Genomic DNA, 27717 nt, shown 5'->3' on the forward strand with positions numbered 1-27717 from the left:
CCTCAAGTTGTCTAACACAGCTAACATAGGCTAATCGTGACTGTATATCAGGAAGATTAGGAACTTTCACAGTTTCTGTAAATGGGTACCATCTTTTCCACAGCAACCACCAACCAGATAAATCATCTCCATAATTAGTCAGGTCTTGATCATCTACTGAGCCAACATCAATTGCCAATATATGATTAGCACCCAAACTTCGCATCACATCAGCTGAACATGAATAGAAAAAAAATTACTTTCAAAAATCTTACAATATTAGTAACAACACTATTCAACAAATAGACAATATCGAGAATTTATGAAACTATTTTGAAAGTCAACTCAGTTTTTTCATGCCAAAGTTGTTGACGGCTACGGTTTTCAACCAATAATTTCAATGCACTCATTAGTGAATAAAATCGTTTGTAACAAAATATTTCGATACTGTCTTTGAGAAATTTGTATGTAATAATAACCTCTATCATTCCAAATGTCTTTAGCAGTTTGTGTTCAAATATTTTTTGAATAAAAATTGACATTTTTCGAGTTTTTTTTTTCAAATACATGGCCAAAAATTAATTATTTCTTATGAAATGTGAATTTTATTGTAAGAAGCTGTATTTTTTATTCATATTTGTGATTTTACTTTGCCTAAAACTTGTATCATCAAAATAATCAATACCCTGGAAACATTTTTTTAAATCATCAGTAGCCTTATTTATCAAAACTTCTTTCAGATAATACACAGGATTAGACATTACCAAACAAAAAAAAATCTCAGTCATTTGCATTTCCTGACAAACTTTTCCATAGCAATGTTACTTTTCATTCACACCATTTGAAAGTAGATAGTTCAAAAAAGGCCACTGTTAATTTAAAAACAATTTTTTCAAAACATTGGCATTTTGGGCTAAAAATGAGGTATTTTATTGGGTTCAACATCACACAATGTTTGTCTGAACAACTTTTTTTACTGTGAAAATAGCTTTAATAACTGCAATCTTTACAAATATGCAAAATGTATTAACTTGTCAAAAAAATGTCAAAGTTCCTCTTTTTTGCCAAAAAGAAAAAATAATGGTAACAGCTTGATATACAAAGTAGGTAGTCCCTAAAAAATATATCACACTGAATTTTTTATTCCAATAAATTATCGCGTATATTCTGAAAACAAAAAAAAAGTTCTCATCACATTTCATGAAAAACAAATTTTTGTAGAAAAAAAATCAAAGACGAAAAAGCCCGCTCCATGTGGAAAATGGTTCTTTCTTTATATTTTCTATAACTTTCGTATCTAGCTTTTTTTTTCAATAGGACCAGTTTCTTTGGCAATAATGAAAAAACCATTTTTCACCCCTAAAATTTATCTCATTTCGTCCCCCATACCCTGAATTGACTTAAATTCGTTTTTTCTGTTATGAGCATATTCCTAGCTGTAAATGACAATCAGTAGATCAAAGACTGTATTATATGGCCATGTTATTTGTCTTTAAAATCACAAGGAATATGTTTCCTGATTACTTCAATCAATTTGTTACCTACAACATTGAACTTCATAATACACGGTCCTTACATAATTTTCTTTCCTTCTTTTCTGCATTTCAATCAGATTTTTGCATTGGTCTACCTCTGTATTTTTTGCAAATGCTTCACTTCCCGTAAAATCGACTGAAAGCTTCATCATACCAAACCTGGTAAAGTTCCATTCTTCAGAAAAAATCAGTTTCTTTCCCTACGTCTTATTGGTTAATATAACTTTTCAGGCCGCTATGGCATTTCACAACAAATATGACACTTTTATTAATAGATATTTTGCAATGTTCTCACCATTAAATTTGAAATATTGAAGTTGTATTTGCAAAATCTCTCAAGCCATTTTGCCACATGACATGTCTTGAATAGCCCTTTGAAGCTAGCATGGCAAGTTCTCATCTCTTTACTATGATTTCAAGAAATCGCTCAAATGTAGAAATGTATCTTACAACTACTAGTTTGATCAAAAATATTTTTCATTTACAGGCTTCACATGTATATCTTGAAGACTTTCTTAATAATTGGTATTCATTGGTTTAAAGATACCAAAAATCCAGGACAGGGTATTACCCTTTTTTATTGATATTTTTCAAATTGGTATACTTCCAAAATTACTCTTGATTTGTTTCTGGGGTACATCAATTATATATTAAGAAATGAACTGTTTGAAATCTTTTTACAAACATTTCGTTACACACATTTTCAGCAAATTCCTTGTCATGTTCACGTGATTTATCCTTTTTCAAGTGTAAAGTAATCAGCTATAAGAAAACCTAGGAATATGGATGCCGTATTATTTCAATGTCTTTCAAATAAGAGACTCTACGTGAATGCTGTCAAATTTTTGCTAGTTTCTCCTAACTTTGTATATTAATTGTTGAACATCAATAGGACCATTGAAATCAGATTTTCTGACAAAATGGTGGATTATTTGTTTCAAAGTACTTTGACAGCTTGTTACTAGTTTTCAATTTCTCAATCCCACTCATCAAATTATAAAAGTATACCCTTAAATTTAGCAAAATAATACATACCATTTCATCGTAATTGTATCACATTGTAATGAAAATGAAAACTTTTACCTGGAACATTATTAACGTAACAACCATCAGCTATCAAATGCCCGTCACTTGGATCACAAATCGGAGGAAATATGCCCACTATCGACATACTTGCCCTCACATACCTCCACATCTGACCTGTTGATTAACTTAACCTAATATAAACATAAAAAGTATTCTTTTGTTGTAATGGTTTTGGCGAATTGCTTGTCGTATATGGAATTGACTAAGTATTTTGGTTTGGCAGAAGCTCCATTGTTTTTGAAGGTCAGATAGATGTTGTCATCAAATTGGAAATCTTTTAAGGCAGATTTCAAAATAATTGCCATAATAAATATCAAATAATAGGAATAATAAGCAAGTTTTATTTGAGATCTTTTCAAATAAACTGCAACACTCAAGTTTTGTGAATGATAAAACTTTCAAGTAAATTGCTACCATACATCTGACCTATGAGAACTTGAAAAAACTATTGAAAAATTCTTAAATACCATTACAACTTACAATTACTCTAAATCCAGCTTAATAAGCGAATATGAGTCCGATATTTTTTATTAACAAGGAAATCATTTGCATCTATTCCTATTGTGATTGGTTACCTTTTTTATTGAAGATTGCTTCTTCGTCTGCCTTATTTGTACTTACCTTTCAGATGATACCATCACCAACATGCACCAAATGAACAGACCAAGAAATGTTAGAAGATAATAAAAAACGGTTACCTGGCAAATTGTTAGTATAACCTCCATCGAGAAGAAGATGTCCATCTGTGGGGTCACATAATGGCGGCATGTAACCAGAGAGTGACATCGACGCACGTACATAGCGCCATAGAGAGCCTACGGAATAGCTGGACTGAACTACATGCTCTTATTTACAGATATGAGATTGATTCCATGGCATAACACTCTAAAATTCTAATGATAATAATGAATGTCAACTACAATGTCACATTTGTTCTTGTTCATTCAAATATAATTATTCAACTTCAAACAATGAATGTTGCATATTCAGAGTTTGAAAGTTTTTTATTATTTCAGAAAAGTGTTTAGACGTCTACAAATTTTTCAATGAAGACTAAATTATTAATTATATTATAACGGGTGTAAATTTGATTCAGGCAAGCACCTATAACTTTCTTGTCTTTCCTGGAATTTTGGTGATTCAAATGGTATCACAATTTAGATTGACTGGATCAAAAATATTTCCATGTTTACAAGAAATTAACCCAACTTTGGAATTCCAAATGAAACACTGTATAATCATACATATTTTTGATTCAGCATTTCACTTTACATACAAATGTTCAATTTCGGTGAAAATATAGTCAAAACAGAAATCTTTCTAACAGATATAATTAGCCATTTTGGTGTCATTAAAGAAATAATATCATAAAATTGAAATATCTGTAAAAAAAAATTAACAAGTGGGTACTTAGTGTGTGAAATGTATAAACCTGCAGGTTGTTCCATTTGAAATTTCAAAGTTGGGATAATTTTCTGAAAATTATAAATGTTTCAGAAATATTTTTGATCCAATCAAACCAAATTGTGATATTGCTTGACCCACCAAAAAGGAGAGACAAAAAAGTTATAAGAGCGATCCTGAATTGGTTTGTATTTATGTATGTATTTGGTATTGGTATGGTATGTATTTAATTGATTGTCAAATTTGTGGCTCAATTCACTTTTATCAAACTCAAAGGTTTGTATACAAAGCTAATCTGAGCGAAGTTCAAACAGACATGACTTTTGGAATTTAATTCTGGAATTGGCACCAAATATACTGGAGACAGAATATATACAGAAGGTTTTGTTAAAGTTTTTTACAATTTCCAAATTGAGAACTACTGAATAGAAGAAAAGGTACGAATGAAATGGTGTTTGTCCAGATATTAATACAGCTAAGTTTAATGAGACGATTATGTAAAGTCATAATACAGATTTCAATAAAAATTGACGGATATTTAGGGCATTACCATCAACTTTTCTACATTTACTCTATTCAAAGAAACTTTTTCAAACCAAGTTTTGAACTTGATTTAAAAAGTCCTTATTAAAGGTTTTGCTCCCGCCTTACTTTTGCAGTACAACAATAAAATTATAAATATGAGTTAAAACCAAGCTCGCCGGTTAGTCATTGCTGAGACTTAGAGATATAACCTTCGTTTTAACAATCAACGCGTATAGTACTCATGTCTGCTGTAGTAGCTGATGACATGTTTGGTACTACAAGTTTCATTCGACTAACACCTACTAGCCCGGATTTTGTTGTGAAGTTACCATTTCGGATAGTGAATGCACTTCAATTTGTATGACCATCTGTTACAAACCTGAAATAACCTCAAACTCACTGAACATCATTCAAATTTCTCTGTCCTACTTCGTTACCATGTCATCGTGTTCTACGAAATACTTCTTGAATACCCCAGATAGTATTAAAAAACACCGACAAAAGGATTTGGTGGTTTCGAGAAAAGGTTCTGGAAGGTTCCAGACTAGAAGCAGTATATCATAAAATGTGGAAGATTCTTGTTATAGTTAATTGACAAATGATAGTTCTAGCCAAAAGTGAAGCATTTTGAGCGACCAGTGGCGTAGTGAACTAAACAAGTGATTTGTTTTTTGCAAAATATCAATGTATAATTTTGTATTTTCACTTATTGATGGACACACGAAAAATGTAACAGGCATCATACATGATTAGGCAGATTGATTTGGTAGATCCCAATAGTGAGATCTATCAAATATCTAAGACGGAAGTGGAAAACCATACATAATATATACTCATGAAGATTATTTTTAATCGGATCACTTTTAACAGAATTACTTTTTTCATGAGCTAGATCTCTTAACGGACTATTTTCGATGGAAACTTTAATAACCAAGTTGACAAGATTAACTGTGATTTTAGAGTGCTGTGACCACAAAATATGGATCAAATAGACCACATAACCTCACTTCTGTATCAATATAAGCCATTTGAAATAATGAAATATATTACTGATGGATTGGTCTGTTTCAAACAACAAAAGGAAGGTTTTGCTGTCTAATTATAGCTTTTCAGTTATACATACAACAGAATGATTAAGGAAACGTATCAGCCTTATTTCTAAAATGCAAAAAATAAAGATATGGTAAGCAGGCAAAAATGTTTCTACAGTAATTTTATAATAAAATAATGGTTTAACAAATTTCATTTCAATCGAGGTCTGTAGTTGTTGTACTAGAAAATGTGATTCGAAGTGACATGAGTATTAAAAGCGTGCATAGGAATATGGGAGAAGTGCATTGGAAGAGTTTACAAAACAGTTGGGATTAGTGACTAAAAACGATACTTTTATTCAGAAATTTCAATGTGATAAAAATCTAAACCCTAATCAATGCAATCCAACAAGTTATCTAAACAACCTAAGCGAATATTCACTAAAATGTATCCACCAGAAATAAGAATTTAAAAGAGAAACTAGATATCAACTTTTTTATGTTATTTTGAATAGAAACTTTTTTAGCAAGTTATTTCAATATTCAAAACTTTGATTACAACCTGGTCGTTTCTTAAAAATAATGTAAATCAGTTGAGGTAATTCCATCATATATTGGTGGAAAAAACAAAAAACATTTCGTCACCATTTCCCAAATATCACCAATAAAAGCAATTTTTATGAGCTCTATCATATGATGCATATATAGATATTTTAGAAAAAGATTTTCAATCACTTACAACCGATAAGCCTTTCAATGCAACAGAAATAATGAAGCACAATAATTCAAAGTAAGCAATTAAGTATAATGTATTTTAGTTCAATTTTATGGCAGCAGGATAATTTCTACAACTACATACATACCGACAACCCTATTAAAAGGTCCTGAAGGAAATCTAACACAAATTCAAGACCTCTATTTTCTGAAAAAATGTTGGGAGAATTTTTTAGTTTTTTCTTTTGTATAACTGATATAAATTCTATTCAAATCGGATCAAAACCATTTCAATAAATTTCACTGCTAACACTTAGGTTAACCAATCACAATCGGCGCATTCATTAAAAAAAACGCGAGCTAATTAATTTAAGAAGCAAACAATTTTTTCTACGGCAAATAATAGCTATGAAGCACGCTGCATGCGAAAAGAAAAAGTGCGACTAATAAAAATAAGTTGATTAGAAAGAGTTTCATTATATAATAGAGTAGAACACATATATAAAAGATTTGAATTCAAATAGAGTGAAATACCATTGAAGTATGCATTGATACTATGAAAGAAAAAAAAAAGGAAAGTAATGTATTTATATTCATTTTGGTAAAATACAACACTAATTCAAAGATAGATAACACATCACAACTTAAACATATGAAACCCATAGAAACCTTGAAAAAGTTAAAGTTTGTGAGTTTGAAGGACAACTATAGTGAACCAATTCTACAGTGTATGTAATTCGGTTTGAACTCTGAAATGCTAGATTTCTAGCAGAGTTGATTAGGTCCACCTGTTCTCTTGGTGTCAATAAAAAAATTATGGTTTTTTGTAAGATTCCAGTAACCAAATCAGTAGTCTTGGCATTTTATTTCTCCGCCAACAAAAATTTTCCTTACAGTTACTTGAGTCTTCCTCATTTCATTTAATTTCCAGTACCCATGAAAAGATCTGTTGACCAGTTATCTTAGAGACTATTCAGTCACCAGCAAGTATGAAATCAACAAATGTGTTTGCAGTGCTCTAATATATATGAACTTCTTTTACACAATCATCTCTCTGGAGTTTGGTTGGATATTTCATGTTTAGTAATACTAATCAAATGCATAATATTATTTTCATCAAAAGTCAAGCCAGTAATTAGTGCGAATAAACTAATGATGAAACACCATTTCATTCCAGGAGACTTGTACTAATAACATTTATGTTTCAAATACTACAAGATATGAAGAACTCACCATGTGAATGAATTCTCATGCAGGAAGATGTAATATCAGTAGTGACGGTGAAGTAGGGTAACCATAAATCTTCTATATAAGTATCTCCAAATGTACCGCGAATTGTTTGGTTAAAGTCTCGGCCACTAAACATTGAAGTCATTGGATAAGTCATGTCTAAGATCTGACGCCACCACTGAGTCATTTTCTGAAAAATACGAGGTCACTAGTCATAATATGTCTCTGACAGACAGAAAATACAACAAAGAATTTGATACATCTATCAGTCAAGAAAACACAGTTTGTGTACATGGAAGAGAAAAACAAAACTGACTACTACAAGGATCAGTATCTGGTCCATTTCTATTTCTTAATTAATGTCAATATTGGATTATTAACCTAGAAATAACTAAATATGTGTTGAAATATATTCATATCAAAAACATGAAACAAACTGGAAATTAATTTTAAGTTTGGTAATTAATCTTCCTCATTTTAAGAAGATTTGAAACAGTGATAAATATAACCTTACCTTTGACCACTCTCTTGCTTTCTGAGTAACAGTAGTTATATTTCTTTCTTGACACCACAAGGCCCCCATAAAAGCACCTATACTAACTCCTCCTACCATATCAATGGGAATACCAGCTTCCTACAAAAATAATAAAAAATTGATGTAGTAAACAATTGATGTAATTAATATTATGTCAGAAGCACAAATAAAGTTTTGGAAAAATGTAAGATTTTCCTCTTGAGCTTATTTTATTCCAGATATTCTATTTCATCACAATTTTGAATTTTCATTAGAACATTAATGCAGCACTTGGTGCTTACAAGTAACCTGTCAACTATCCATAATCTACAAAATCTTATGACATAATGAGTATCTGGTTCAATAAATGGAGGATTAGACTAAATCCTAAAAACTCGGTTTATCATATTCAAATATAAAATTTTTCAATCCTCAACAACAGTCGACTTAGACCAACATATCATTCCCCAAATGCTGCTTCAAAAGATTGGCTCCCCAAATCTTAAGCGATATGATTTAACTAATCCTTGTCTTGTATTATAATCATGGATGGTATTTATTTGATTGAAATCTAAATTCAAATGTTTGTGTTCTTTTTCAACAGAAAAAGAACACAAACATTCATACTTGCATACTTGGATGATAATGAATTATTCTTAGGTAAACACTCAGGATTCAGAAAAAATCATTCCTGTGAATCAGCTATTCAGTATACTTTCTCTAGATGGAAAAATGCGTATGATGAAAATAAATACACTGTAGCTGTCTTTCTTGACTTTAAGCGCGCATTTGAAACAATTGACAGAAACATTTTGATAAAAAAATTAAATTATTATGGGTTAACAGGCTCTGTGCTGGCATGGTTTCTTAGTTATCTTAGTGAAAGAAAACAGAAAACAAAAATTGGTTCAAAAAATCTGATGAGATAGATATCAACATTGATGTTCCCCAGGGAAGTGTACTTGGTCCACTTTTATTTATTATATACCTAAATGATATTTATTATGTTCCTGGGCTACATGAACTTAATCTGTTTGCAGATGATACATTAGTTTATACTTCGAATACAGAACTCAACGATGCTGTAGATACTCTCAAAGGTTCTATGAAGAACATCGAAAAATATTTACATATGAATAAATTAAAATTAAATGCAGATAAAACAAAAGCTATGGTGATAACAACTAAATATAAACTAACTCTATTGATTATAATGAAATAAAAATTGAAATTGATAACACTACCTTGGAAAATGTGTCTGAAATAAAGTATCTGGGAGTTATTGTAGATAACACTTTGAGTTTGAACAGTCATGCTGAATACGTTATAAAAAAAATTTCAAAAAAATTATATTTTTTTTCTAGGATAGCAAATAATTTGACTATTTACTCCAGAATATTAACATATAATTGTATAATTAAACCTTATTTTGAGTACTGTCCAACTTTAATGCATTTAATAAACCAAAATAGGCTTTCCCAATTCCAAAAACTCCAAAATAGGGGCATGAGAATTATATTAAGATGCAGTCGTTATACTTCCGTTGATCACATGTTAAATATACTACAATGGCTGTCGATTTCAAATCGATTATGCTTTTTAACAATGGTTTTTATATTTAAAATAACCAAAAGTCTCCAACCAACATATTTTAATGAATTTTTGGTTTTTAATAATCAAATACATGAACATGAGACAAGATCTTATAATAATTTTCATATATATAGAACTAACACTGGTGGCAAAACGAATAATTTATTCTACAAGGGACTACGGGAATTTAACAATTTACCAAATGCCATTAAAGAGGAAAATACTGTAAGAGGGTTTAAAAGTAAATTATTGGAATACCTAGAGAGTTAGTTAGTTGGAAAATATGTATATTATATATAGTTACTATATCAATATTGGTTTTCAACATTGGGTCTTATAAATTGTATTTTTTTTAGTATTATCTTTTTATTTAGTTTATTTTCATTATTGTTATTATCTATATACAGATTTGAATTTTATTAATATTTTTGGCACTGTGGAAATTTAAATTGTTAATTAGTTATTATGTCTTGTAAGATTAGGATGTATCCTATAATAAAGATTACTACTACTACTACTACAGAATGTTTATGATGGAATTGGCCGATAATTGATGAAAATCCGTAACTAACCTATTCAAAAAACACTATCGTGAGATTTTCACTAAACAGTTTTACAAAAAGCAACACGTGTTTCGCCATACAATGACTTCTTTACTCTGAGTCAAGACACGCCCGAAGAAGCCATTGTATGGCGAAACACGTGTTGCGTTTTTGTAAAACTGTTTAGTGAAAATCTCACAATAAAGTGTTTTTTGAATACGTTCAACAAAATTAATGAAACAACAAATTTTCAATTGAAAAATAGACCGAATAACTAAAAGATCACTTGTTATATATAAATTTGACGTAGGTTTAAGATATGGTAATATAAATATAGATTTTATTATTTTATTTTGCAGTCTCTTGAGAGGATGAAATTTCTAACTCCAAATAATATTCCTAAAATTGGCATGAGCTATGTGGCACGTAGGGCCCTCCTGTTGAAACCATATGTCATTGGTGTCCAGATCATCCAATTTAGGTTGAAATAAGTTGGCAACCATCAATCCATAATGCTCCCCATTGACAGTTATGGCCTGGCCAACATCGATATCAAAAAAATATGGACCGATGATGCCTCCAGCTCAAAATCCACACCAAACAGTGACCTTTTTGGACATTGGACGCTAGTAGATCTCAGTTGGATTGGTATCGTCCTAAATTCGACAATTTTGTTTGTTCGCGTACCCGTTCATCCAGAAATGGGCCTCATCGCCCATGATTTTTCGATGAAAATTAGGGTCGGTTGACAACTGCCCCAGAGTCCATTCAGCGAGTACACGTCGTTTTCTATGATCGCTTACCATCAGTTCTTGTTTCACTTGAATTTTGTATGGGTGCAGGCCCAAGTTACGACGCAAAATTCGTCAAGTTGTGGTCTGCGAAAGGCCAACTTCTTGTGAGCGACGCGAAATCGACTGCCTCGGATTCTCCTACACACTCTCGCAGACAGTAGATATTTTCGGCCAATTTTTCATTTCGTCGACGAACGAGTGTTGATCGATCATTTACTGAACCAGCGGACTCAAATTTATTCACCACATTGTGGTGAATAAATTTGAGTCAAAGTTCGGAAGTCCCTGTTGAAAGACCCCTTAGAAGAAATTCCAGTTTGGGTCATTCTGAATTAAAATTACAAAGCCGATCATGAAATGTCAGTAAAATATTATTTCTTGAACATGTTAGACATAATTAGAAGTAAAGTTCTCCATTAATATTAGTGCAGTAGTAAATGTAGACAAATAACTAACTTGTATAGCTTTGATCATCCCGATGTGAGCTGATCCTCTTGCACCACCTCCTCCTAAAACTAATCCGACAGATTTTCCTGTCAACCATCTAGCCAAACGGGAAAAATCTGAGTGAATGTTTGGACTAGTTGTACATACTTTTGAGTATAATTCATTCTGAAAGGTATCATGTATTAAAATTTGTATAAAAAATATATTTTATTTCTTACGATTCTATAGAGCGACTTCCTAGAAAATACTCTATTGGGACAAACAAGGTGATGATGTGAAGATACCCAAGTTCTCATATTCAACCAAGCGATGGTATTGTGAGGTTTACCGCCTTCTTTATGCAAAAGAACAAGTTCCTTTTGTGTTCTTATGGCCAACCGTTCAATTTCTTTCTCTACCTTTCCGAGTGTGGGATGGTTCTCTCCAATACCTATTATCAAGATACAATCGGCCTGTCTGATGCAACGCTGAGTCCAAGCACTAACCGTTAGATCGCACTGGTATAGTGAAATTTTGTAATGATCCTCCTGCTGCGCCAACCAGGAGGAAAGACGATACTCGTTGTTTGGATCCATGATTTTCGCACCGAGAGTTTTACGAATTACTTCCGAAGTCAGTCTTAAAGTTGATCCTGGACCATTCCAAATAAGTGAATTAATGGTAATTTATTTATAGACGGGGTTCACCAAAAGGTTATACCTTTTTAAGAACTATTTATAGCTTACCAATGGCACTTAAACAATGATGAAGTTCATAAGTGAAAGAAGTGAGTGGAACATCATCTGATGCAGCAACAATTGCCACAGTTGAGAAGTTGATCTGTGAGGGTCTGCTTTCCACAGCAGAAGTACTCGGAGAGTGAACACTCAGCGAAGATTTTTTCCATGTACCTGAAACATTGATAATAATAATAATGACTTCAACATATTTGAAATGATCAACATACATTTTGGATTGTCTTTAATTTTTTTATTTACATGAACATGATAATACAAGTCCAACTTCAACACTAATAATAAATAATCTCACCTAATATCCTATGACCTAATAAATTAATAAGCCTAGTTACAACTATTGGATATCTTAGTTTGATTGCATTGAATAAACCTTCAGGAAGTTTCGCCAGTTCAGAGTCTCTGACAGCTATAACAGTTGTACTTCGTTTTGTTTGTGTCACCATCTCAACCTGAAAGATTCATATCCACGGTATTCAAACAACAGCATCATAAAAATAATTCTTGGAGGCCAATTTCTTTGTGTTAACCCTCCGATGGATGAGTCCCGCGGACGTTAAACCGGAGAAAAAGGTCCCTAGGGACCTTCAAAAAATATACTGAGGTCACATGAATGATAAGTATGCAGGTGTCTTAAAATTATGCCTACATGAGTATATGCATGTAGCTTATGGTTTTATGAAGTGCCTGAATGATACAGATAGGTAAGACACGTAAAATATGAGTGATATGGGAAAAAAAAGAAGATTGATTTTAATTCAGGTAAAATATTTCTGGTTTATTTGGTCAGATAGGTAGTAGAACAAATCACAAAAATATTACAAAAATTGTATTTGCATTCTATGTTATTACTGCATTGATGTACATCTGGTGCTTGGCAAGTGAATTTTGTAATTGACACAAAACGATAAAGAAACTTTGAATATTGGAGCATGAGTTGAGCCCCATAGTTCCTCTACAGGCTCGGTGTTGGATTTTATCAGCCAAGCATACAAAATAATCGCTACGAACGCGTCAAACTCTTTCAGAGTCAATGGTTTCCATTGCTTCTGCATGGTAAAAATTTTTTGATTCCATGTGGCAGCTACCTGGTTGACCTTGCGATTCGTTACGCGTATGATAATTTGAGTAATATCTTCGGTAATCAGAGAAAGATACATTGAAAGCGAATCTCAAATCATCTTCTTTGTTGGTCCTGGTTTATTTTGTTTTTAGTCAATAATGTTATGAGTGGTGGAGGATCTTTGTACCATTTTGTACCATTTTTTGAAATAAAGTAAGTTGCATCAGTCTCAGTCTGAGGAAGAGCAGCAATGACTGCAATTGATTTCTATCTTTCCTTCAACTTCAACATTGGACACAGTCCTATCATATTCTGGCCAATATGTAAGGTCAGTGTCATAATCACCGTCATCAAAAGGGTCACCATTGTCGCCCATTTCAGCTTCCATACAAGCCCGACATTTTGCATCGACGATACGTTTATCCTCCTCAGTCAAACGCTGGTAGCGTGTAGTATTATTATTCACAACCCTGTTCACAAGATCCCACTCATCGTCTGCCATTGTTCTACAGAATAAAACGAACCACACAAAATTATACACTAAACAAAAATTAAACAAACAAAATTACCCTATAAACATGAAGAATAGCCAAAGAAACAAAATTATACACTCGAAAGAATTCAATAATAAAACTCAATTGCGCAATAGTACGTCTTTACTCGTCAAGCGATGGTCTCGCATTGGCTGGTACCTGGCTCAAATACACATTCAACGGTTTTTTCCACAGTAACCCTTTCTTATATATAAGGTCCATAGGGACCTTGTACCTGGGTTTGAGTAGAAAATGACTTAAAACAAAAGAAAAAATGGAACCGGAGATTGAAATATTGTAAAACGTCCGTACGGACCTTCTCACTGATCGGAGGGTTAGAAAACCAAAACCTTCTTTCTCAAAAATAAATCCCTTCTGAAAAATATACCCCTTTCAATTCAAACATGATTCCTATGGCTGGGATTTAATCAAATAAGCGAATGAATGTCATTACGTACTGTCATTGATGACATGAGTAGATCAAACTCATTCTGTGACATGAAGTCATAATTTCATGAATGGACTGAGTTTTTTTTTCTTAAAATGTTATCCAGATTTGGTACTGAAGAGCTGAAAAGGCAAGTGTTCTACGGCGAAACATCGAATGTCTATCAGTGAGGAAGACAGTGTTCCATGTAAGTGAAATTTCACCCTTTTCATTTACTATATTGTGTAGAAATCCTGTGAATATCTGATTCAATTCCATAACAAATGTTTGAAATACAAACTGAATTGTTTTTTTTGTATAATTCAGTGTTCATATAAAGTATTTGTTTCGAAAGTATTTTTCTTACGTGTAATTCAATGTTAATTTGATAGTTGTTGTTTCGAGAGGGCTTCTCCTTCCAGTTTGTGTCTGGAAGTTACTTCTTTGCATGGTCTATACATCTTTCTATAGAGTTGCTTCTTTTGAAATTGATTGCCTCCTTCCTTTCTTTGGTAGATTTCCACATTATTTTAGTAGAAGTAGAAAGCCAAAAACCTTCCTTTCACAATTATTTTTTAACAATTGATGAATATACAACCTGCTGAAGAGTTTACTGGTGACTATCAATGATGCATTATCTACCAAATTTAATATAACTTGGTTTACTTTATAGTTTTCCCAAATAGTTTTTTGAATTCGTGATGTAGACTCTACATCATAGGAAACAAATCCAGACTGATAGTCTATGGATAAAACTTCAACCTATAATATTGAAAACGTATTCAAAAAACACTTTATTGTGCGATTTTCACTAAACAGTTTTACAAAAACGTGTTTCACCACACAATGGTCTCTGAGGGCGTGTCTTTACTCTAAGACACGCCATTGTATGGCCAAATACGTGTTGCGTTTTTGTAAAACTGTTTAGTGAAAATATCACAATAAAGTGTTTTTTTAATATGTTAGTTATGGATTTTCATCAAAATCTGCCAATTCCATCATATATAATAGTGATCTCTGTAAAGACTTAACACTTTTTCTGTATTTCGGCAGAATTCAACGACATGAAAAAATAATGAAATTTTTGGAGTGATTGTAATTTCCAGTACCATATATTTTTTTAATTTCAATACTTTTTTCAAAAAATTTTCAATGTATATTTCCGAAGCAATCATGACAGCATGACAGGTTTGGTCTAAGACAAATGCTAAAAAAAAAACGTCTTACTGAAACTTTTAGAAATGTACAGAATGATACGGCACTGAGAATGATACTTCTGTTAGGCCTGGCTTTGCTAAAAATTCTTCTAAACCAGTTTTAATATCTTGGATTCATTCCAAGCCTATTATTACATGAACATTTTTCCTACATAAGTAAAAAAATTAGTAAGAAACTTTACTTCTTTTCTAAAATTTCCTCATGTCTTTCAACATACTCCAAAATTACAGTATATATCACCATTATCCAGCCCCACTTTGATTATTGTGGTAGCTTACAGTACTCCCTTGATTCTGATAAAATTTTACAACTACAAAAGCTGCAAAATCACGGTACGAGAATAATACTGAAGTGTAATCGTTTTACCAGCGATGTCAGATTGTTTGCAGTGGGTATCGGTGAAAAACAGATTTTATAAATTAACAATGATTTTTATTTATAAGATATTAAATAAGCTACTAATAAGATTATCTAAGTGAATTTACTACGATCAACTCCCAAATACATAACTATACTACTAGAGGAAATAATATGTTTCATCTCCCTAATTGGAAAACGGCAAATTCAATGAAATCACTATTCTATAAAGGACTCAATGACTTCAATAAGCTACCACAAGACATCAAGCAATCTAATACCATTTATGTAAACATATCCAGTCACTATAAATCACCAGAATGTATTACAACATAATCAATTTTGTTCACACGAATTTATATACTTTAAGTGCATTATTTTATTTTTTAGTATTTGTCTTTCTTTTCTTTTTATTATATAACTATTAGTCTAGAAACATGTTTGTATAGCTATTTTTTCATTTTTATATTAGGACATGTCCTACTAAATAAATAAAGTTCTTCTTCTAAAATTCAGCTTACTAGAATAGACAATTTACAAGAAAAATATGTACACGATTGTTTTGGAAATGTACTTAATATTATCAAATATAAGTGAAATTTTATATCGTAACTCTATCATAATTATATTGTGTAGCATTCCTATGAGTGTTATCTGATCCAATTCCATAACAAATGTTTGGAGTATAAACTGAATGGGAAAAAGTAGTTTTCCTATAATTCAATGTTCATATGAAAATAGTTGTTTCAAAAGAACTTTTTTTTTGTGTAATTCAATGTTCACATGAAAGTAGTTGTTTGGAAGGGCTTTTTCTTCCAGTTTGTAACTAAAAGTAATTAACATGCATGATCTACAAATTTTGGAAAGAGTCTTCCTTCCTTCGAAAGTTTCCCACATTTTTTGTATAAAGATGGGTAATTAGAAAACATAAAACCTTTCCTTATTTTTTAAAATTTGATGTGAAAAAAATTAGATTAAAAAACGTGCTTTCCATCCTTATTATTTGAAATGAAATTGATTTGTCCTCAATATACGAAACTAAAGCGATTTCCACAAAAAAATTGGACCCCAAGAATTCTTTGTTCAACCCCACTGTTTGAACACCATGTATCACTATGTATATAGTGCAGGTTTTTACATTTCCAAGTATTAATAAATACGTACCACTCCAATCAAATCTCCTCTACCATATTCCCCTACCAGTTCCTTCTTTCCATCTTTGTGAGTTATCACAGAACGTAATCGGCCAGACAGAACTATGTAGGTAGAATCACTCTCATCGTCTTGCCTGTATATAGCCCGGCCTGATTCCACAAATAGCCAATCTAAGGCAAAATCAACCTGTCGTACAAAAGGAGAAAGCCTCTGAACTACCTGATGAGCTATAAACAGGACAATTTTCGGATTATCTTTCATCAAACTGAAAAAAAGTATACATTTATTTTTTGCTTTATGGATTGATGTTTTAATTGATCACAACATTCAATCCTAAGAACACTTTTTATAGATGAAATGTGTACAAGGTATATCTCTTATTCAATGAACAAACACAATTCAGTTTTAAAGAAAAACAAATTTTTCTGTAAAAAAAACCAATTTATTCAGCACACTTGTTGAAATTAAATATTTCTTTATATTTAAAAATCCCAAAACTACAGTTTGAATAATTTAATAATTAATCAATAATAATTAATGAATAGTTTTAAATTTTTCATAAAATAATAAAATACAATGAAATAAGTCATTTACAAATGTGATTTTTTCACCATCTATTGAAAGTATATACTGGTTTGTATTTATATATTTTATCTCAAATGGTATATTCAAGAAACACTTCGTTGTGAGATTTTCACTTAACAGTTTTACAAAAACGCAACACGTGTTTTCCCATACAATGGCTTCTTCAGGCGTGTCTATACATAGAATAGACATAGTATAGCGAAAAACACATTTTTATAATACTGTTTAGCGAAAATCTCACAATAAAGTGTTTCTTGAATATGTTATGGATTTTCATCAATTTTGAGTTTATTGTTATAAAAATACAAATGAATATTTGCTAGGAGTTTATAGCAGATTATTACTTGAAATAGATTACATTGTATCATCTGCAAACAGGGTTTATTTATTTACAACAAAAACAATAATGGTCACAAGACTGTACTTGTGAAACACCAAATGAATTTTCAACAGGTGGAGAAAAACTATTTGATTATGAAACTAAGCTTTTTATGGCAGAGGTAGTTCATGAATCATTCAGTATGAGCTATTGACAGCTGTTACAGTACCCAAATCAATGGTATTGAATCAAATCAGAAAATTGGACAAAAAGAAATGAAGAATACTGGGAAAATATACCTTAAAAAATTGATGGATGTAGCCGTTACTATGTGGTAGGAAATCATCATGTACCTCTGAAACAGGTACTACACGACAGCTGAACCAATTTATGACATTCAAGAATAATCTCAATAGAATCATTCAGTTCACACTCGAAACAGAGATAGACGCACAGATAAATTTCTTAGACCTGACCATTACACACAATCAGAATAAATTTGAGTTCAATGTATTCAGAAAACCTAGCTATACAGACATTACCATCCCGAGTGATTCTTTCCATCCGGACTGTCATAAATTAGCAACGTACAATTCAGGGGCGTAGCTACCGCCGTATCAGCCGTATCAATTATACGGGGCCCCCAAACCACGAGAGCCCCTAAAGTGCGTAAGCAAAAATTAATAATAACTTCCCAATTTTATTTTACTTCTGAAATGACAAGATTGAAAACAAACAAATTGTTTTTTCCCGTTTAAAAGTTGGCAACACCCTACACTACATCGGATATTATCGTTGGCTGCGGGATTTTCCCCGTTTCAGTCATATACTTCAACGGGGATGCCCCCCGTAAAATAATACATAATCTGCATACCAACCACGGAGAGCAGTGTTTATTGAAGTGTTTAATTTAATTGTGCATTACTTTGCAATACAATACAAACAATTTGTTCTCCTGATTAAATAGTGTTAGCAGAGATTTATAAAAAACAATGAGTGAAAGGAAAATAGATTATCCCAGCGGAGCTACGAAAAGAAAAAATAAACAGAAAAGGAAGGAGGTCATAAAGAAAGTGCCCAAAATTTCTTCATTTTTTCATACACCTTCTGTAAGTGATTGCAAAGGTAAGTATTATCCCTAAGTAAAAATTTTACTATCCAACCCATTTATCTCATCTACCTGGAGGATTACTATTAATATTTTTGCGATAGCGATTGAGTTTCCCATGATTGTATTCCATAGTAAAATCATTCATTGTTGTATTTATTTTATTTTTAAATTATTCGTAAACGTATATTGGTTTGTTTATTTAAATAATTTTACTATGGCAGACATTCGTCGGAAACTCAATTGAAAAAAAATAGTAACCCCCCTGTACCTAAAATGAGAGATATACTTTAAATTTAATAGTTAATCAAAGAGGATATACCTCAAAAGTTAACCTATAATTTTTTCTTGATATTCGGTTACATTTTGCCTTAAAAAACACTTTTTGAATGGTGACTGCGTAAAACCCTATATTTATGATAATAATCCAAGCTAAATTTGATTTCTCAACTTACGGTGAGTGATTGATTGAAAATTATTTGAATAGCAAACCATTTCAAGCGTATGTTGTATGTTCATAAATTATCTTCAGTTTTAATTATCTTCGTAAAGCTGCGCATGGGCTGCGCTGCGCGTATGGGTGACTGTACTAGCACGTGTGCGAATGTCTTTACAGTTTACACTCACTTATCGTAACCTTATGCAGAGTAATTTATTCAACATTTATTTTTGAAATTTCTGAAAACTTTCGTTTTTATTTTTTAACAATTGTATTTTCAGATTCTCCTGAAGCACATTCTTCATCAGATGTCCATTCAGAAATCGAAGAAACCGAAGTGCATCCTTCATCAGATGTCCATCCAGAAATAGAAGAAACATTCTTCATCAGATATCCATCCGGAAATAGAAGAAACCAAAATCGACGATTCTTTGATATCTGAAGATTGTAATATAGTTTCATCAGATAGAGGAAATTTTGGTGCAAATCCAACTGAATGCTAACGAAAAATAATTTTTAAATTGGGTCCATTTAAATCACAAGGACCGTTTCCAAAAGATTCAGAAAGTAACCGATCTTTTTCGGCCTATTATTATTCATATTTCAATAAGGCAGGCATAAAAATTTCAAGACCGTGGTTATGTTATTCTAATGTTTTACACAAATCGTATTGCCACTTTTGTTGGTTATTAGCAGATCGTCAAAGCAAATCGTACTCTACTGCATGGGTTGACGGTGTTTCGGTTAGATTACAATTCAATGTTACACAGAACATTCTCACTACCTTCGTCTGCTAACAATCTAGCTTGGAAAATTAAAATAATTACACAGATAGGACACAATAATGGTTTCAACGCAGACAGACTCCAGAAGTTAGAAATCAAAGCCGTAAATTCACTTACAGATTAATATACCCCCAGATCAAACAATCAGAAATCAAGAAATGGGTAACTCTAACATATTTTGGTAAACGAACAGAGATAATTGCGGGTTTCTTCCAAAAAACAATGTGGAAGTGGCATTCAGACCACATGCCAGATTATCTGGCATGCCAAAGATAAAGTGGACAAGTTGGAGAAATCTGGAGTTTATAAGCTTAAGTGTCTGGAGTGTAGTAGTGTTTCTGTGGAACAATGTGGTCGAAATTTCTCAAAACGGTATGCTGAACTTGAAAGGTCCTTCAGACTAGGTAAAAATGATTCGACGTTTTCCAACCATTCCTTGACATGCAACCACAAGTTCCCGAATCTAAACGATAGGGAAATTTTGCACTATGCAAGGAAGGGTTGCAAACTCAATTATTTGAAATCTTTGGAAATTCACAAGCATAAATATTGCAGGTGCAACCTGTTAAATGATCAAATCCATCTAGTTTACTCACCGGTTTTCAAATTGGGGCATCCGTATTGCCACAAGTAAAAAAAATGCAGGTACTCAATTAAGATAAGTACCTCTATTATTACCGACAGTGGTGTATATAAGGTTTAATGTAATCAATCATTTTTAGCTTAATGTATTAGTTTGAAAATGTCCTTATAGGACGAAACGTTAGATACAAATAAAAGTGGTAAAAAACATAGAAAGTTTCAATTCTCATTATTCATAAATGTGTTAACTTCCTTGTACCTGTCTGGAAATTTTGATATCAAGTGATCAATGTTCTTCACAACCCCCTTAAATTTGAAAAAAACTTACCTATAAAAAGTGTTCTTAGATATCAATGCAATTCTTGTATGATGTTTGGCTTTAATGGTGAAGAAGCTTGGTTCTCCTGTGAGTACAGCCAATCCTCCAACTATCTCCCCTGAATGAGAGGTGAACATGTGAATCTCTTCCTCGCCATCAAACATTTTCTGTGAAACTACTAAGGCTCCTGATATTACATAGACAAGAGCACAATCCTAAAAAATTACTATGTTTAGTTTAAATGGGGAAATTACACATTTAGGAAATTTTGCCTTGGACATTTGTGGGTTCATTCTACCAAGGACGAAGATGCTCTCAACATTTGATCTTTCCTGATAAAAAATTAAATTAAATACACATTTTATTCCAAATGTGAGTTGCTCCTAAAGTCAATTCTGAAACGTAAGAGATATAAAGTACTGAGATATGCAGCTGACTTGTTTATCCTAATCCAAGAGAAGTGTAACAATATAATGTGGAGACACATGCAGTAGGATTTGAACATAATAAGAAGACAGACCAAGTAAGAATAGTTTAACATAAACCTATTCAGATCGACCAGCAAGAGGACAAAGACAGCAAGTAGGGCAGTAGTGAGTGGGTACTTTCAACTGCAAGGGTTTATTGTGGCACACTTTTTCAAATTTGGCCAGATAAATCCAGCTTGGGATTCAACAAACTGATGACATTTGGTTTGTTAGGTTATGACAGTTATCAGAGTGGGTATAAAAACAATTGCAGTTATGACTTTTGTGACTGCGTAGCTGAACAATTATTATGTCATAATAGAGGCAAAGTCAAAAATATAACAATGAATTGATGGATGTAGCCATTGCTACGTCGTAGGAGATCATCATTAAAAAGTGAAACTTTCAATGTTTTTTTACTACTTTTATTTTTTGTTACAGCAGTAAAGTTAGTTACAAATTGAAGTGGTTAATTTTACTGCAGTTTCGTCCTATGATGACATTTTCAAACTAATACCATAAACTTTATTGTATTAGTTTGAAAATGTCCTCATAGGACAAAATTGCAGTAATGTTAGTTACAAATAAAAGTGGTAAAAAAACACAGAAAGAAATATAACACATTATGAAAAAGTTTATATAACTCAGCTAATAACTTAACAGAACACTTATTGATTCTAAGACAATATGAAGTTCGCCGGGTCAGCTAGTCATAAATAAAATAAAAACGTCATGGCTCATTTGAATGCAAATTTCATTGTTTATTCACTTTTGTTCATTGTCACTTCATCACAAATTCCGATTATACTTTTTTTGTTATTGAAATAACTCCTTCTCTTCTGGTTCCAACCCGAACAAAAACATTTTTAATTTGTCTTTCCATTTCTTTATTATAGTAATATTTTTACTTCAGTAGTGATTAATTTCTAGTTGAAATGTATCACGAACTGTTCATATAGCTGAAGAGAAATTAAATATGGGTAGATGTAAATTCAAAAGTGATTCAAGGCATCATTATTCTAAAAATAGTTTGAATATCTACTGAACTAACTGAAAATAACAATTGTTATTCAGTGATACCTCACTATTCAGGAAAAAACTGGTCAATAAAATATCTAGGCACATACTCAAGAAAAAACCTCAGAGGTTATGAAAATTTTGAATCAAAAACATGTTTTTTGATATTTCTTCAAACACCAATACAAAACTAGAAAATAAATATTCGAAGTAAAATCTCAACACATTCATCTCTCCCAACTACCTACACGTAGGTAGGCTTGGGGCTTTGTTTACAAGATGGAGCTGTTAACAGTTAACAATCTTTCTCTTAGACGAAGGTTTCATACATGCATTTGAGCCACGTCAAAATTCATCAAGCCCCAGGCACTTTGCTGGTTGGGTCGGATCTTTCCCGCACTGGTGAGAGGTAATACCTCGAAACCAGTCTGTAGGTGATCTACTCAAATAATTTCAGCATGGTCCTACTGCTGGATGAACGAGAAACACCTGCAAGACTAATCTCAGTGAGGTTAGTCTCGCAGATGTTGGATATAACTCAATATCCAAAGTGGTATTAGCCGAAGAAGTAGTTGTTTTCCAGCAGCCATTAATCAAAACCTATGGTGTAGGTAGTTGGGAGAGAAGAATACTTCGAGATTTTATTTTGAAATATTAATTTTCTAGTATGTATATATCTCTTCTTGATACAGTCTTTAGACATGGTTAAGCAATATAGAACACAAAAAATTAAATTGATTGACTATGTTTTATACCCCATAATTCCCGAACCAGTATTGATTTTATGAATTTTTTTCACCAGGAAATAGATCATCTTTTTTCTCATTCATCAGATCACAATGATATGTGATATTATACATTTTCACACGATATATTAACTTAGATATTGTTATATATAATTATGAGGCCTCTATAAGTGGGTGGATCATTCAAATATGTCCCTTTTGCAACATACCTTGTTTGAATCTTCTTTCATTATATATGTTCCAGCTGGAACTTCTCTAATCTCAACTTTCCCTTCTATTATTGTCTCATCATCCAGACCTAAATCTCTGACAAATGCATCAGTTGCAATTCGAATTAGCTCTTCATCATCTGGGTAATCAGGCATAGATGCCCTCTTTTTCTGAATCAAAGTCAAATCTGGGTTCTAAAATATGAAACAGCGATATTATCACTATATAAGGTCAACTTGTTGGAAAACTTTTGGTTAACTAATCTTCTAATCCTCCGTTAAGATAAAAAAGAGGTGAGACAAATGTTTCTTTCATCTAACGCCTATCCAATCCAATATCAAGGTAGTAATTACTTTCAAAAAGTGGAGAGTTAGCCTAAAATAGGTACCTAGATACTCTTGTGAAACAAACATTTGATTACATTAAGTGTGCACAATTAGAAATTCTTTCATTATCGGAGATATGAAATTGTTTAGGTGTATAGAGTTTATGAATATCATTCTGAAGATTTTCTTGGACAAACTTGACTTCATATGCAGGTACGTTTGTACGGAGACGTATCCGCTGGTGTCCATTGATGGAAAGGAAAGATTGCCACTATCCAATAGCCTCCAGGTTTCTTAATATAACACCCCTTGACTTTTTGTGACTTTATTTAAAGAACGAAATTTATAAGGAGAGCTATGCTGAATTGAAAATCCTGCAATATATTAATGGCAGGGCCGTGCTAAAAATTGTTTTGCCAATAAAACAAAGGGCATAAAATGTACTGAAACCCTACAAGAAATAATTAACCATTTTTTATTACCAATCAAAATAGAAAAGTTGAAGTTCATCATCTATTTGCTTCACTATAAGATTGTCACATTCTATTATTACCAAAATATAATTTTCTACGAGAACCTTACATTCATTACAAAAAATTAAATTCCACACAAAAACTTTTCTTGCAAGTTAAGCTTAAAAAATGCTATTAGTTTTTCAATTGAATAATTTTTATATCTCCAATAATATCAAAATAACTAATGGTGTAAACTTGATGTGGATCAGCCTGTATAAATTGAATTCAAACAAAATAGTCAATAACTACATCCTTTTCAATTGAATACTAATGTCAGAGACTATAGACAATAACTTTTGAAGTACTAATATGTATGTATCAAATTTATTCATTTCATTTTCATTTAATAAATGCATATTTTCTTCAAAACTTACATTATTACTTATACCACTTTCTGCATCTGCTATCATATCTGGAGTATTTGAATAAGGTGAAAAAGATTTTGAATCTAACGATGACTTGCTTCTTTTATGGCCTGGCACAGGTATTGGTTGTGTAGATGTAAACGAGCTGTCTGTACCAAAGGTAGATGGAGTAGCATCATCCCGTTTTTTCTTTGGGGATGATAAGGGATTTTTTTGTTTTGGATGCTAAAAAATATGGTTAAATAAACTCATGTGTAAGTACCATCACATTATAATTCTATAATATAGTATGTTAATTTTCAAACCTGTCTATATGGAGAATTTTGAATAAAATAAAGAAAATAAAAACGAAAGAGATAGTCAAAAATAGTTAATGACAAAAAAATCTGTGGAATAGTTCATTTCTAAAAAATATCTTTCATTTCTTTAATTTCTCCAAAAATGTTGGTTTTTTTATTGTGTGTTCATTTGTCTGATATTATAAATATATCAATCTTTTTTAGTTTAATATTTAAATATTTTATGCTTCAAATTTGCACTTGCTTGCAGTACAGTATGTCTCATTCTTTGCAACTTACACCTCAAGCAGTGAAATGAAAGCCAAATATCCTACCTGTTGAACTAATTCTGCACTAAGTCCTAAGTATTGATGTAAGGCTGTGAAAGTTACTCGTTGCAATCTAACCATAATAACTTGTAATACCCTCACAAATATATCTGGATACTCCTGAAATATTTCCTGAAATGCAGCCATTGGCAACTTCAAAATTGTGGAATCTTCAATTGCCTTAGCTGAAACGGTTTTGTAAGGTTTTGTGTGCCCCTAAAATATAGACTGTTATACAGAACTTTTGTTTTTCATCCTACTTACAGTTAAAACATCTGTGAAACTCAATAAAGAAGTTACAGATTCGCCAGGTTTCACAATTTTTAAGGTATTGGTTCCCTCATTTCCTGTGATAGTAACATTAAGTCTTCCACTTTGCACTATGTAAACATTCTCATCTGGGTCACCTGGATTCAATTTCTTGTAGATCACTTTCAACAGTTATTCATGAAATACTTACCTATCCTGAACAAATATGATCCTGCACTAACATTTAAAATTTCGGTGTGTTTGCAAAGTTTCAAAAAAACAGGTTTTTCAAAGTGTCCAAAAACTCTTATACTCTGAAGCATATAAAAGGCATCAGGAGGCATACGTTCATCAGTAAGCATATCTTCTTGGAGGTACTCGACTGGTGGTTCCAACACCTTGAAAATATAATAATATTACGTTTATTTATAATATAAATACAGATTGGTAATTTGAAATGTGTTCCTGTAAATATATCTTTTCATAAATAACTAAAAAAAAATTCTTACAAAGATAATCTTTTAGTAAGGTATTGAACTGATGAAACAAATAAAAACAACTCAATATTTGTTGAAAACTTCATTATGAGAATCACTGTTGATAGACAGATAAATTAATTTTTTATTTGTTTTTCTTATCAATTCTTTTGTTTTTTTTTAATTATTATATAAATGACATTTTCCTGAGCAACACATTTGGTTTTTATTTGGATGTAATTCCCTTTTAATTTAATATAAGTATTATGAATATGTGAATTATACTTAAAGTGATTTTTATTATATTTATAAATATTATATTATTATTTTTTGAATGATGCAACTAATTTTCCTTTATTTTCAGTATTTTAATATTAATGTAAGTCACAAAAAGGATTTGAAGCTTTGTAACTACTATTTAATTATCTGCGAGCGCTTTCGACAGCTGGTCGTGTCATCATCATCTGATCGTGCCATCATCATCTAGGCTCTACTCAAACTGCAGTTTGAGATATCTCAATTTTTCTTGGCAGAGAGTTGATATGTGAATCCTATCTTAAGTGTTTATCAATTCATGATGCCTTAACATTTTATACAAACAAATTTATACAGTTTCAAAACATCAAAAGCAGCATAATTACCTTTAATTGTTCTTGTTCTGTTTCCTTCTTCAATTGCAAAATTTTTCTAGCAAACTTCATAACCAATTTTCTTTTTTTGCCCTGACCAGAATTTCTAACTTGCCCAGAAATATTTTTAACTTTACGTATCATTTTTCTGCCATAGAATAATGCCTTGTCTCTTTTCCGAAATCTTGTTGTTTCTTGAGTAAGGACCTCTTTTTGAGAAAAAACTGTTGAAATATTACATTATTAGAAAATGATTGGAGTGAAATGAGCATTAATTATGAATGTGTTAATTTGATTTATTGGTAATGGTAATTATTACTCTCTGCATTATTTGATATTTGTGTAACTATATTATAAACTTAACTAAGGTTTTTTTGTAAAATCAATTGATTGATGTAGCCATTTCTACGTGGTAGGAGATCATCATGAAAAATGAGAAATGAAAAAACAAAAAGTTTCATTTCTCATTTTTCATTATTTTTTTTGTATAAACTGTGAAGTAGTTATTCTACTAATGTGATAAAATCAAATTAATTAAAACTCACCTTTTCTTGAACATTGTTTGACACATAAGATCACCACTGTTGCTAGAATAAACACTATTCCTATGACAAGTAAATAAAATACCTGAAACAAATCACTTGTGAAAACCATTTCTTCTGAGGTTAAAGTCTTCAATGATTCAAATATTGGTCAAATAGGGTATCCTCACAAAATGTTCAATAACTTTTCCTTGAAATACCTAGTTATCTTTGTCCGTAGTTTATATTTACACAGATATTTATCACGTTCATATAATTCATATAACAAAACATTTTAATCACCCTAGTATTTTTACTGTACTTATCTGTATACAAGTTTTTTATTTGTGTATATTATTATTACCTTATATGTTTCTGCATTTTGTATAGATAAATTTCCAATCCATGTAGACTTTGTTATTACTCCTAAATCGGAATTGAAGTTTTTTATTGCATTTAATACATCCATATTATGGCATTCATATTATATTCAAAATACTTATGACTTATATTTCCACTTATATATCGATATGTTATCAGTCAATGTCAAAATTGTCAAATAAAGTGTGGA

General features: G+C 31.6%; 1 protein-coding gene across 5 annotated transcripts in view; it reads right to left on the bottom strand.

The window, feature by feature from the left end:
- sws (patatin like phospholipase domain containing sws) overlaps positions 1 to 27695 on the bottom strand; it is a 31438-nt gene extending 3743 nt beyond the window's left edge. The window contains exons 1-19 of one of the 5 annotated variants that reach the window (XM_074172839.1): positions 27511 to 27695; positions 27171 to 27252; positions 26638 to 26849; positions 25732 to 25918; positions 25536 to 25678; positions 25278 to 25487; positions 24674 to 24889; positions 23458 to 23652; positions 21291 to 21350; positions 21028 to 21233; positions 16891 to 17146; positions 12424 to 12580; positions 12120 to 12284; positions 11613 to 12025; positions 11404 to 11559; positions 8019 to 8138; positions 7508 to 7694; positions 2598 to 2714; positions 2 to 213 (exon numbers count right to left, since the gene is read on the bottom strand). In XM_074172839.1, coding sequence (XP_074028940.1) covers positions 2 to 213; positions 2598 to 2714; positions 7508 to 7694; positions 8019 to 8138; positions 11404 to 11559; positions 11613 to 12025; positions 12120 to 12284; positions 12424 to 12580; positions 16891 to 17146; positions 21028 to 21233; positions 21291 to 21350; positions 23458 to 23652; positions 24674 to 24889; positions 25278 to 25487; positions 25536 to 25678; positions 25732 to 25918; positions 26638 to 26849; positions 27171 to 27252; positions 27511 to 27615 — 3399 coding nt within the window. In that variant the 5' untranslated portion in view covers positions 27616 to 27695. Of the gene's footprint in view, position 1; positions 214 to 2597; positions 2715 to 3298; positions 3416 to 7507; positions 7695 to 8018; positions 8139 to 11403; positions 11560 to 11612; positions 12026 to 12119; positions 12285 to 12423; positions 12581 to 16890; positions 17147 to 21027; positions 21234 to 21290; positions 21351 to 23457; positions 23653 to 24673; positions 24890 to 25277; positions 25488 to 25535; positions 25679 to 25731; positions 25919 to 26637; positions 26850 to 27170; positions 27253 to 27510 lie in introns of all 5 variants that reach the window. The other 4 variants (XM_074172842.1, XM_074172838.1, XM_074172843.1 and 1 more) reach the window with 4 other exon arrangements.
- Positions 27696 to 27717: the final 22 nt, after the last annotated feature.

Source organism: Leptinotarsa decemlineata, unplaced genomic scaffold (assembly GCF_025532065.1).
Source record: "Leptinotarsa decemlineata unplaced genomic scaffold, Ldec_3_MD MMD2_tig00000199_RagTag_RagTag, whole genome shotgun sequence".
Classification (NCBI taxonomy): domain Eukaryota; kingdom Metazoa; phylum Arthropoda; class Insecta; order Coleoptera; family Chrysomelidae; genus Leptinotarsa; species Leptinotarsa decemlineata.